General features: G+C 41.3%; 1 protein-coding gene across 1 annotated transcript; it reads left to right on the forward strand.

Moving 5' to 3' along the window:
• The first annotated feature begins 9,227 nt into the window (after positions 1-9,227).
• LOC114498000 (olfactory receptor 2G3-like) lies at positions 9,228-10,195 on the forward strand. The gene is given in 2 exon segments (XM_028514025.2): positions 9,228-9,660; positions 9,663-10,195. Coding segments are annotated over 2 exon segments (951 nt in total). The 5' UTR covers positions 9,228-9,242.
• The last annotated feature ends 3,634 nt before the right edge of the window (positions 10,196-13,829 follow it).

Consider the following 13,829-nt stretch of genomic DNA (forward strand, 5'->3'; position numbering starts at 1 on the left):
AGTGAAGAACACAGTAGAAGGAATTAAAAACAGGCTAGGTGAAACAGAGGATTGGATCAGTGAGCTGGAGAACAAGGTAGAGAAAAACACCCAGAATGAGCAAGAAAAGGAAAAGAGCCTCAGAAAGAATGAAGAGGGGTTAAGGGAAATGCAGGACAACATAAAATGTAATAATATCCATTTAATAGGGATACTAGAAGGAGAAGAAGAAGAGCAAGGGATGGAAAACCTGTTTGAAAAAGTAATGATGGAAAACTCCCCTAATCTGATGAGAGAAAAGGTCATACAAATCCAGGAAACACAGAGAGTAGCAATTAACAGAAACCCAAGGAGGCCCACTGCAAGACAAATCATAAATTAAAATGGCAAAAGTCCAAGACAAGGAGAGAGTCTTATAGGCAGCAAGGGAGAAACAGGACGTAACATACAAGGGAGCCCTGATAAGACCAGCAGCTGACTTGTCAATGGAAACGCTCCAAGCCAGAAGGGAATGGCAAGAAATATTCCAAGTAATGGGAACCAGAGGCCTGCAACCAAGACCACTTTATCCAGCAAGGCTCTCAATTAAAGTGAAAAACCAAATAAGAAGCTTTAAGACAAAAGAAGCCTCAAAGAATATATCTCCTCCAAATCAGCTCTGCAAGAGATGATAAAGGGTTTGCTTTAACAACAGGAAGAAAACCAGTGAAAGAGAGAGAAACAGAGGTGACAAATGTCAATGAGTAAGTACCTATCAATAATAACCTTAAACATAAATGGATAAATGCCCCAATCAAAAGACACAGAATAGCCAAGTGGATAACAAAACATGATCCACACATATGCTGCCTATGAGAGACTCACATCAAAACAAAAGACCTACAGATACTGAAAATGAAGGGCTGGAAACAAATATTCCAAGCTAATGGACAGGGAAAGAAATCCAGTGTAGCAACACTCATATCACACAAAATAGACTTGAAAAATAGAGCCATAAAAAGAGACCCAGAAGGTCACTTCATAATACTCAAGGGAAGAATCCATCAAGAAGACATAAACATTGTAAATAGATATGCACCTAACAAAGGAGCACCCACACACATGAAGAAAATCTTAGAGGACTTCAAGAAACATATTGACAGCAACACAATTATAGTAGGGGATTTTAACACCCCACTGTCAAAAATGGACAGATCTTCCAAACAAAATAACAACTAAGATGTTGTGGCATTGGACAATGCCCTAGATGAAATGGACTTAACTTACACATGTGGAGCCTTTCATCCCAAAGAAGCTAAATACCCACTCTTTTCAAATGCACATGGAACAATTTCAAAGATACGCCACATGACAGGACACAAAACAAGCCTCAACAGATTCAAGAAAATTGAAATCATATCAAGAATTTTCTCTGACCACAAGGGACTGACACTAGAAACCAACCTCAAGGAAAAAACCCCAAAACACTCAAACTCATGGGGATTGAATAGATTGCTATTAACCAATAAATGGCTCAAGAATGAGATTAGGGAAGAAATCAAAAAGTTTCTGGAAGCAAATGAAAATGAACTCACAACAACCCTAAATGTATGGGACACAGTGAAGGCAGTTCTGAGAGAGAAATTCATAGTGATACAGGTCTACCTAAGAAAGACAGAAACATTTCAAATAAACAACCTAACTCTATGCCTACAAGAATTCAAGGAACAACAACAAAGACAGAGCAGAGCAAGTAGAAGGAAGGAAATAACCAAGATCTGAGCAGAGTTAAGTGACATAGAGACTAAACGCACAATTGTAAGGATCAATGAATCCAGGAGCTGGTTCTTTGAAAAGATAAACAAAATCAACAAGCCTTTAAGTAGGTTCATCAAGAAAAAAAGAGAGAGGACCCAGATGAACACAATCAGAAATAAAAGAGGAGAAATTACAACTGGTATCACATAAATGCAAAGGATTGTAAGAAATTACTACAAAGAATTATATGCCAAGAAACTTGAAACCCTAGGTGGATTGGAAAAATTTCTAGAAAAATATAATCTTCCAAAACTCAATAAAGAAGACCAGAAAGCCTGAACAGACCAATAACAGCTGATGAAATTGAAGCAGTAATCAAAAAGCTTTTAAAAATACAGAAAAGCCCTGGACCAGATGGTTTCAGAGGAGAATTCTACAAGCATTGAAGGGAGAGGTAACCCCCATCCTTCACAGATTATTCCAAAAAATTCAAGAAGATGGAAGACTCCCAAACTCTTTTTATGAAGTCAGCATCATCCTAATCCCAAACCCACAGAAAGACAAAACGAAGAAAGAAAACTTCAGGTCAATATTGCGGGTGAACATAGATGCTAAAATCCTCAACAAAATATTGGCAAACAGCATCCAGCAATATGTTAAAAACATCATATGCCATGATCAAGTGGGATTCTTCCCAGGGATGCACGGATGGAACAATATTCACAAATCAATAAACATAATACACCATATAAACAAAATGAAAGACAAAAATCACATGATCATATCAATAGATGTGGGAAATCATTTGATAAGGTACAGCACCCATCTATGATAAAAACACTCAGCAAAGTGGGAATAGAGGGAGCATTCCTCAACATAATAAAGGCCATATATGAGAGACCTACAGCTAACATCATACTCAATGGGAAAAAACTTAAAGCTTTCCCACTAAGATCAGGAACAAGACAAGGATGCCCATTTTCATCCTTGTGACATGATAGTGTACATAGAAAATCCTATAGACTCCATCCAAAAACTACTCAATCTAATAAGTGAATTTGGCAAAACAGCTGGATACCTAGTCAATTCTCAGAAATCAAAAGCATTTTTGTACAACAACAATGAAATATCAGAAACAGAAATCAGGAAAAAAATCCATTTGATACAGCAACAAGAAAAATAAAGTAGCTAGGAATAAACGTAGCCAAAGAGGTAAAAGACCCATACTCAGAAAACTATACAACACTGAAGAAAGAAACTTAAAAAGCCATAAGCAAATAGAAGCATGTATCATGCTCATGGACTGTAATAATCAACATCATCAAAATGGCCATACTCCCCAAAGTGATTTATAGATTTAATGCAATCCCTATTAAAGTACCAATGACATATTTCACAGATATATAACAAACATTTTGGAAATTTATATGGAACCGTAAAGAACCCTGAATAGCTGCAGCAATTTTGAGAAAGAAGAACAAAGCAGGAGGGATCACAATAAGTGATATCAAACTGTATTACAAGGCTACTGTAATCAAAACAGCCTGGTACTGGCATAGAAACAGGCACATAGACCAATGGAACAGAACTGAGAGCCCAGAAAAAAAACCCAAGTCTTTATAGTCAATTAATACTTGACAAAGGGAGAAGAAGCATAAAATGGCATAAAAATTGCCTCTTCAACAAATGGTGTTGGGAGATATGGACAGCTACATGCAAAAAAAAAAAAAAAAAGAACCTCGAACACCAACTTACACCATACACAAAAACCAACTCAAGGTAGATAAAAGACTTAAATATAAGTCATGATACCATAGAAGTCCTAGAGGAAAACATCAGCAGGAAAATCTCAGACATTCCACCCAGCAACAACTTTACTGATGTGTCCCCTAAAGAAAGGGACATAATGGAAGTAATCAACACATGGGACCTCATCAAATTAAAAGGATTTTCTTGGATAAAGAAAACAGTTTTAAAATGAAAAGAGAACCAACTATATGGGAAAAGATATTTGCCAATGATACCTCGCACAAGGGTTTGATCTCCATAATATATAAAGAACTCATGTGACTCCACTCCAGCAAGACAAACAACCCAATTAAAAAATGGGCAAAAGACTTGACAGACACTTCTCCAAGGAGGACATACAGAGGACCCAGAGATATATGAAAAGATGCTCAGCATCACTAGTCATCAGAGAGATGCAGTTTAAAACCACAATTAGATATCACCTCACATGGCTCAGAATGGCCATCATAAACAAATCAACACACAAGTGTTGGAGAGGATGTATAGAAAAGGGAACCTTATACACTTCCTTGCCCTCTTTATTTATTTATAGATGTGCAGTTTCCTCCTGAACATGAAATTTCTGCTTCAGATCCCAAGGAGGCCACATTCAGAGGGCCTTTTTTAGAATGTTCCCTCTCACTTGCCTGAGACATGTGTGGCTGGGAAGGAGCCCTCCACTGTGGACCCAGGCATTGGGACTCCAGTCTCTGCTATACAGTGTTCTCTCTCCCTCCCCATCCCAGAGGAGAACTAGACTCACCCTAAACACTGCTCACTTATTCCTGTCAGTATAGGGCCTAACATTGACTGAGCCCCCTTCCACCACAGATAGCAGGACGTGTGCTAAGCACCTCACATGCACCTTCTTCACCTTCAAAGCATTGTTTTCTGTTCTAAGTATGAAAATTAGGCTCAGAGAGGGAAAGTCATTTGCTAAGGTCACAGAGCGAGGAGGTAGTTAGAATGCGCATTCAACCACCAGTCTGTCTGGCCTCTTCTTTTCTTTTCTGCATTACCCAACCAACACTGGCTCCGTCTCTTGAGGGTTTCAGACCTAAACCTGGGGAGGGGAAAGATGCAGAGAACCAACAAAGAGTCACGACAGAAAACACATCAAAATCCATGATTAGACTGCGCAACATCTACTTCCTGTGCCCTGGGTAGGGCTGCCCTGGTCAGGTAGTTACTCAGCTCACAGCCCCCATTACTAGAAGACCATATAATGTCCAAACTCAGACACATTTTGAGACTGAAGGGGAGTGTTTAAAATAATTAGAGCAATTAATTAATCTGCAACAGGAACAAAGCAGAACAGTTCCAAGAGAAGTAGGATATGAGATCACCCTACCCAATTCCATCCTTGGCTGTCCTACTGTCTCCCCACAGGTGGGCCAATCACTGTGGCTGATACTTGTCACACCTGAAAATCTGAGTTTCCTGAGTGAATGTGCTACATCTCCAGGGACCTGGGCAGTCACAGTCCCATGCTCTGGAACAGCATCCAGTCCTGCTCAGGTGCTGGCTCGTTCAACTTCATGCTCCTGCTACACCAACAGGACTTCTTTGGACTTTGCCTTGAGTACCTGTCCTTTAAGATGACTTCCTGTTTCCAGGACCTATCTCAGTTACTAAGACTAATCCAGTTCTGCCTCTGAGGGCCCATCTGGTGGTCCAAGCTCTCTTCCTGCACACAGACACCCTTTGACCCATAAGTATCACTTGACTTAGATTTCTCATCACTGACCTCTACCAAGGTAAACACTTTCCCCATGGGTCTTAAGTCTCCCAGGGAACTTCACCTTACCCTGAATTTGGCCTTTGTCACCACACCTTCAGAAATTAAATGCTTCTTTACTGGACTGGACTGTCTCTCTTAGTGGGCCAGTGCCTCCCACCCATGAGGCAGGCTCTACCCAGTGAGCTCTGCCCAGCTGCACTTAATGAGGCTGAGCCAGTCTCCTGCCTTTCTCTCTTTGAATTCCAGAAGAACTCAAGGGAGTACTTAGTTGAGGAGAATGTCCTCCAAATGGGTCTGAGGACAACTGTACATCTGCCCACCTGTACATGTGTCCAAGTGGCTCCTACACCCAGCCTTATAGACATTCCTCATACTGATTGTCCCCACCCTATAAACCAGTACTACACCCTGGACACAGAGATGCTACAGTAGAATGATTTGTAACCTGACAGATCTAGGTTCAAATTCAGATGACACAATCCACTGGTAAGTGGTGTGAAAGAGCCACTGAATTCTCTGAAGCACTCTCTTCCTCCTGATCCATCAGATTCTTTACTGACATTGTTGTGAAGTTAATTCCATTCTGAGTAGTGTCTGGCATAGCATCTGATATGAGTAATTGTTCAATAGTAGGTAGTTACTGCTGTAGTGATAGTTTGGTAGCATTTATACCACAGTGAGGTGTGTGACCTTGGATAATAGGTTTCCATAAATGGTAGTTTTGAGGACACTGGTAAGTATGGGCAGCATTTATATCATCTATAGTCAGACCTTAGTTTTACCGACTCAGTGTACAGACTTGGATAAAATGCTTAAGGAAACAAATGAGACACAGAAGTGCTTTGACAGGAAACAAAGCACATCTTAGTGTTATCACTATGTCACACAGAGATGGCAGATCAGACGTAGGACTTCTCCTTCATATGTGTCACAGTATGAAGAAACTTCAGTCCCCAAATGGAAACTTCACAAGGATGCCGAGCTCATTTGCTCCAGGGGCCACACCTGAAATATTTTGGGGGGCATTAATTTCCTGGCTGTGCCTTTCCTCCTTCCAGAGGCCCTGTGCTGCATTTAGCAGCATGGACAGGGAATCCTCAGGGTTTTTCAGGCATTAGAAATCCACTCTCCAACACCATTCTGACAGAAGAGGATCCATGGTCTGCCAGCTGGAAAACCCTCTTTCAGGGCCACTCTTAGGAGAGGAGCACATCTCCCCTGCAGGGCCACTGTGCTAAGGAGCAGGGGCGTGCTGCTTTCCACTGCATTGCCCAAGACCACCAGAAACCAGGCTGATGCTGCTGCAGGAGTAAAGAAGGTGAGTCAAGGAGAACAGGGTGCTGGTCATTTGTAGGTGGAACTGAGGGAAGGGCTGGGGGAGTTTTCTTTCCTGGCCTCTCCAAGAATGGACAAATAACCCCAACCCTAGTCTCTCGAACTCACTGGGAAAGGGGAGAAGGGTGCATCTTCCCTCACTGAACAAGACTGGGATCTCCAGCACCCTTTCCAGACTTGCACACACCCTTCTCAGGAGGGCCCACCCACCCCTGCAGGGCCCCTTTTGAGGCATCTGCTCCCTTCTTCTCTACTAGAATTACAGAGAGTGGGAAGGGGCAGGGAGGCTAGGGCAGATGGAGAGAGACTGTGGACGTATGAATATAGAATTTTCCTGGTGTGAGGTTTTGACTTAAATGTTTTTTCAAGGGTGCCTAAATCAGAGAAAACTAGCACTGGACCACAGCTTCACAAGCAGCCTGGAAATCCCTACAAGATCCTATGGAAAGATCTCAATGAGACAGCCTTGGCATACCATGTGGCTGGGATAGTAACACACGACATCTACAAGACTGTGCGGGTGGGTAAGGAGGAAACCCCAAGCTGCATGCCTGGAAGATACTGGGATGAGCAGAAGCAGAGGGATTATGGAAGGTGTTTGAGCAGATAAATCCTTAAGGGAAGGGAGGTGGAGATACTGAGTGGCAGGTACTGAGAGAGTCAGGCATCTTGGAAGGTCTTTTACTCAGAGAGGAGGCCAGCCCCGATACCCAGACGGGGATCTTTCTGTGATTGTGCTGTTAGCATCATGGCTCTGCAGTCTCAGAGGTCCTGGGAGTCCGACAGACTTGAAAAGTTCTTAGAAATGCCTTCAATTCCAGTCTAAGGAGGCATGGGAAGGGCAAGAGAGATGAAACAGTACCTGCTGATGGGTGCACCAGGGAGGGAGGCCACTGAAAAAGTGCAGGGTGGGGTTGTGGACTGGTGGATGGGAGGCTGTGAGCAGCCCTTATCATCCTGGTCAGGGTTTGCCATTTGCACTGCTGACCAGGACTTATTGTTTCAGAGTCTCTCCTCTCAATGTCTAAGAATCTGAGCATCCCTAGTTCCCCCCTCCCTTCACAAGCATTTCTGATCTGGGACATTTTTCTCCTTCATTCAATTCTTGATGTTCTCTAAAGCTCATCACAAAAAGATCTCACTGCCCTCTTTTGCCCATGCAGCCTCAGGCAACTTTTCCATGTTCTAGACCTTTGCCATCATCCTGAAGCAACCAGTCCCCAAAGTCATGTTTTTAACCCTGTCCTCTGGAACCTCAGAAAATGCCACAATAGCCCCTCTCCCTTTCTTCCACTCTTTCTTCTACTCATCCTCCCATTACCTAAATTGCTACCACTTACTGAGGAATCTTGGTAAACCACATGATTTTCATGCACTCTCCACTATGGAGGAGTTATTACAGATGGCAAACACCAGACTCTGAGAGGCTAAGTGCCTGGGGAGTAGGTAAAAGGCTGGAAGACTCAGGTGTGTTGACCTGAATCAGCACTCTCTGTATTGTCCTATGTTCTGGTCTCACGTCTCCAGCTCCAAAACAAGTCTCCCACCAACACAATCCTGTTCAGCAGACAGCTCAGCTCCCCATGGTGCTCATGGCAACTGGTGTGATCATAGGAGTCCAGCTTGGCATCAAAAAATAGCAGACCCAGAAGGGTCCTTTGGAGTGGTCAAGTCCAACAGCTTCACTTCAAAATGGGGCTGTCAAGTTCACAGAGGGTTACCCACAGAGTTACCCAAGATGAACAGCAAAGTCAGGGCAGGGTCAGAACCAGAGCCCTGCTCTGATTTCCAGACTTATTCCACTTATACTAACCCCCTTTATACACACACACACACACACACACACACACACACACATATATATCAAAATGTCTTGACATACAGTATCTCATATGCTCCTCACCATTACTCTGTGCCACAGATGTTTCACCTCAGTGTAATCGATGGGGAGACTGAAACCAATGGTGGTGAAGGGACTTGCCCAAGGTCACATAGCCGGGTAAGTGACAACTGTGGGACATTCAGGAAGAGCTGAGGTAGCGTGTTGGGGAGCAGTCACCCTCTCTGCTGCTCAGAGTTGTGAGGTCTCTTCTCTGCTTCCCAGTATGACTGCACTTCTGTCATTGATGTAATGCCTCCCCTTTTTTTTTCTCTACAGCTTCATCTTCCCTGGGATTTTGAGTTACCACTGTACCAGTTCTGGCTTGAGATATCTCAGGAACCCACAGGCCACTCACACAGGCTTTTCGTGTCACCATTTTAAATCCTCAGCAGGAGGGTCTTTCACTTTAGGATAAGTGTCCAACCTTTGTGCAATTTGACAGGAGCCAGGGGTTGGCTGGGTTCCCTGTTACAAACATGGCTACCAGATGCCTTGCCTTCTCCGGGTGAGAGTAGCATCCAGAGAAGGGCCTGTGGGCCATCAGATAGCCTATATTCTATTACAGGTGTCACTCCAGATCTCCTGACTTACTCCCCAGCACCAGAGCTGCCCTAGCTTCCTTTCCATTTTCATCCAACTCAACAAAGGTTTGTTCACATCTGTGCAACTTTCTATCAAGGTGCTGTGTGTATGACTCAGCTTCTGTCAATTGTGTCCTCCCTCCCACAAGGCCATGGACAGATCAAGGAAGTCCTGTTTGTCTTTAATAAGCGGATCACCATGCAGAGCCTTGGCAAGAAGAATCACAGCTCTGTGTCTGAGTTCCTTCTCCTTGGCTTCTCCAGTGAGTCTCAGGTCAGAACCTCCCTGTTCACTTTCTTCCTCCTCCTCTAAATCAATGCCCTCACCCTTCTGGACAATGGACTCATCATCACCCTGATCTACCTGGATCCACAACTCCACACACCCATGTCCTTCTTCCTCAGCATCCTCTCCTTGGTGGACATGAACTATGTCACCACCACTGTGTCCCAGATGTTGGTTAATATGGTGTGTCCAAGGAGGATGATCTCCTGGGGAGCTTGTGTAGCCCAGATGTTCATTTTCTTGGTCCTGGGCATTGCTGAGTGTGTACTCTATGCTGTTATGGCCTACGACAGGTATGTGGCCATTTGCTTCCCCCTCCACTATACCCTGCTCATAGCCGTGCCATTTGTGTCAAGATGGTCACAGTCTGTTGGCTCATTAGCATAGCTGGGGCTCTTATCGACACTGTCTTCACCATGCGCCTGCCTTATTGTGGTCCCTACAAGATAAACCACTTCTTCTGTGAGGTCCCTGCTGTCCTGAAGCTGGCCTGTGCAGACGCCTCCTTCAATGACCAGTTGGATTTCATCTTGGGTTTCATCCTTCTTTTGGTGCCACTGTCCCTCATCCTGGCCTCTTATGTCCGCATCTTTGCCTCCATCTTGAGGATCTGTTCATCCCAGGGGAGGTTCAAGTCCTTCTCCACCTGTATTTCCCATGTCACTGTGGTCACTATGTTCTATGGACCATGCATGATCGTGTACATGAGGCCTGACTTCTGGTTTGACCCAGAGTGGGACAAGAAGTTAGCCCTGTTCTACAATGTTGTCTCTGCCTTCCTCAACCCCATCATCTACAGCCTCTGGAACAAGGATGTAAAGGGGGCCTTTCTGAAGGTATTTGGTGGCAGAGGGAAAGCTCAGTGACTCAGGATGTTTCAGAGTTGTCCTGAGTCCTGAGCAGACTTAATGGATCTCATGTGGTTTATAAAAACACATCAGTTCGCATCAACTTGAGGCTTCCTGGGGTTGTGAGCCAGTGAGAGAGGATGTGGCCACCCCTAAACTGAAGGTCTCCCCATTGGTTGGAGAATTTTCAGCTGCTACCACCCAATGGGTATTGAAAGTGAAGGAATTTTACTGTAAAAACTATATCCTTTCTTTTGGCTCAAGTTCATTGCTTTATTGCTTTTCCTGGGTTCTTCCTTCTCCTTTGTAAGTTCATGTCAATGCAATGTCATCACAGCCAAATGTTTAACATGTACACTTTCTTTTCCACAGTGTAAAGCATTTATGGGATTTAGGAATGCAAATGACATAAAGAGTATGAAGGTTATGGAGAAAGACAACCATGCACTTACAAATAGTATTTAGCATTGCCCTTTGCATTAGATGTAGCTAAATAATTGCAATAATTGTAGCTAAAGTCTAAGCTACAATTATTCTAGAAATAGCTATATAACAGTATAGCTAATAATTAATCTGGTCTGGACTCAGCTTGTGAAACTGGCTATGTCCTGGTTTTACATTTTAAACTTCACTTTGATTTTGAGAAAATAAATATATATTTCATAAAATAAAAATATATATGTTTATATATATACCCATATATCACTATATATGTAATATATATATAATATATATATCTGTATGTATCTATCTTTCTCTCCACAGAAGAGACAGACACATGGAGATTATAGAAAATAGTATAACAAAGACTCCATTTTTCCATCCAAAATGAACACTTAGTACTATTTTCCTATATTTAATCTTTTTAAAAAGATTAAACCCTGAATCAATCACTGATTAAACTGAAGTTTATTCAGTGTATTTTTCAGTTTTTGCTACACACAATCATATGGATAAATGATATAATGAATGGTTCTTGTATAAATTTAATTTTTTTAATGTTAGCATGATATCAGCATCACGTTTCTGACATCTAACTACTTGAGAATTATAGGCCTAGCGTGTTCCCTTTGACAAACATTTGAATACACCACATTTCACTTATCTGCTATTGAACATTTGTTTATTCCCAATTCTTCACTATTTAAATAATTCTGCAATGACGTCTTTGGACATTTCTCTGTATAGAAGTATTTTTCCAGGATTTATGGATATGTGGACTTTGCATATTATAAAACCAAAGTATTTAAATCTACCAGATAGTCCTAAGTTGTTCCTCCAAGTAGTTCTACCCTCTACACTTTTCATTCCCATCAACACTTGATGTTGTTCATGTATCTCAAACATCTTAATGTTCTTATCTATTGCATAGATGGAAAGTGACAACATTGCTTTTTGTTTCATTAGAAATTTTCTTCTTGGTAGTGAATTTAATATCTTTTCATGAGATTGCTGATAGTATTACCAAGTGAGTGTAGTCGGTTCTGAAGTCAGACTTCTGTATTCTTTTTTTTTCAATTCTTCAATTTATTTGGGATGACATCGGTTAACAAAATTATACAGGTTTCAGGTGAGTGTACAAATCTATAACACATCACCTGCACACTGTATTGTGTGTTCACCACCCCAAGTCACGTGTCCATCCACCACTATTTATCATCCTTAGACAGAATTCTGTGTTGAGATACCAGCTCTACCTACCCTTTACTAGCTCAGTGGTGATGAGCAAGTTACATCACTTCTCAGTGTTTCAGTTTCCTCATCTGGTAATGGAGAGAAAACAGTATGCACTGCCGAGAGTTGTTGGAAGGATTAAATAAGATAATAATGTAAAGCATTTATCATTGTAAGAAATCATGTGCTCAAAAATATAAGATATTGTTTGCCTTTTCTTGATTTGTAGCTTGTTATATATCGTTTGAGTGTCAATTCTTTGTCTATTACATGCATTGAACATGTTATATCGTCTTTTAGTTTATTATGTGCTTTCTTTATTACAAAAGTCAGAGGCAAACAAAAAGAAGAAAATGAAAATTATTCATTACTTCCTACCTGGAATAAATACTGTTAACATTTTAGTGTCTATATTTCAGGTTCCACAATTTTTCATTGCTTTAATTAAAATTTTTGAAGATACAATAGTTAAATAATTTATTATTTATTTTCATAATTTTTAAAATTGAATTATTCAGTATGTATTCTTCTGTAACTCAATTTAATAAGTCAACAATAGGTTTTGACATGTATCTATGTTGATTTGATTTTACTGCTGAAGAATATTCTTTCCACTTTCTTGTGATGAACAGACTAGAATAACAATGTAATAAATGGAATTCAAATGAATTTATGAATTTTTTCTTTACAACTTTTCCTAAGTGAACAGATGTCAAAAATTTCACTGAACTCATTAACTCATGAAGGAACCAGTAAGATATTAGGACTGGTTTAAGAAAGAATTTGACTTACAGAAATTTATGTTTTCTACTGAACATTTGCATTGTAATGAATATGAATCATGCACAGTACTGTGGGCAGGAATCATTTGCACAGCTATCAATTTTCTACACCTTCACAGCTACACCTGCAGAGCTGTAAAACATCCTACTCCATGAAAGGTCATTTAAAGGAGTACACCCCTATAAAGTCAGATAAGCCCTGGAGTATCTGCTAGACAATACCAAGAGGACACCAAGAAATCTCTTTTGCCTTTTTGCAAGTCTTAGATGATCTTTTTTGGACAACACCCACCCTTTCAATCTTCAATAATCTTCAAAGATTATTCCTAATCACAAAACACAACAGGATGAATAAAAGAGAAATCCACAGATGGATACCCCATAGAGAATCTTCACAATAGTATAAAGAGACTATTCTAAATGTAGCAAAGGAGGGGCTAAAGGACAGATTTTCTTTAAAGAGCTAATGACAGTCAGCATTGTTTTGAAAAGTAACAGTGGGGTGGGAGAAAACTGTACTTGAACAATGATTAAAATAAAATTTAAAAAAAATTAAAAAAATAAAAATCACGACACTCTAAAAAAAAAGAAAAGTAACAATGGAAAGGTTCTAAAAGAGAACAGCTGACTCATGTAAATTTTTTTGCCAAAATAAGATTATTTTAGAAGTCATTTGAAAGTCACTAAGACTCTATGGATGTAGATTTCAAATTCATATTCTGTCCAACCCCCACCAATGGTCTCTGTCATGCCCAAAAGTTGATTTCTTTTCTTTTTTTTCCCAAAAGTTGATTTTTTGGTAATTCCTATTTTTAGCTTCCTGGAGAAAAGATCTTTTTGCATAGCCTCCTTCTCCTCCTCCCCATCCCCATTCCTCTCCCACTCTGCTTTTCCTCCTCCTTATTCCTTCTTCTTTCCTTGTCCTCCTTCTTCTCCTTCTCCTCTTCTCCTCCTCCTCTTCTCCCTTCTCCCCCTCCTCCTCCCCCTCCTCCCCCCTCCTCCTCCTCCCCCGCTCCTCCTCCTCCCCCCCTCCTCCTCCTCTTCCTCCTCCTTCTTCTTCGTCTTCCTCTTATTCTTATTCTTCCTCTTTCTATGAGCAGAGCTTTATTTCCAGGAAATACGGTGTCTGATGGAGATCAGTATAAAAAAATCAAGACAGATCTAATATGTTGAACAAGTGGTGGGGGGACTTGGAA

The sequence above is a fragment of the Phyllostomus discolor genome, chromosome 5, assembly GCF_004126475.2.
Source record: "Phyllostomus discolor isolate MPI-MPIP mPhyDis1 chromosome 5, mPhyDis1.pri.v3, whole genome shotgun sequence".
Lineage (NCBI taxonomy): Eukaryota > Metazoa > Chordata > Mammalia > Chiroptera > Phyllostomidae > Phyllostomus > Phyllostomus discolor.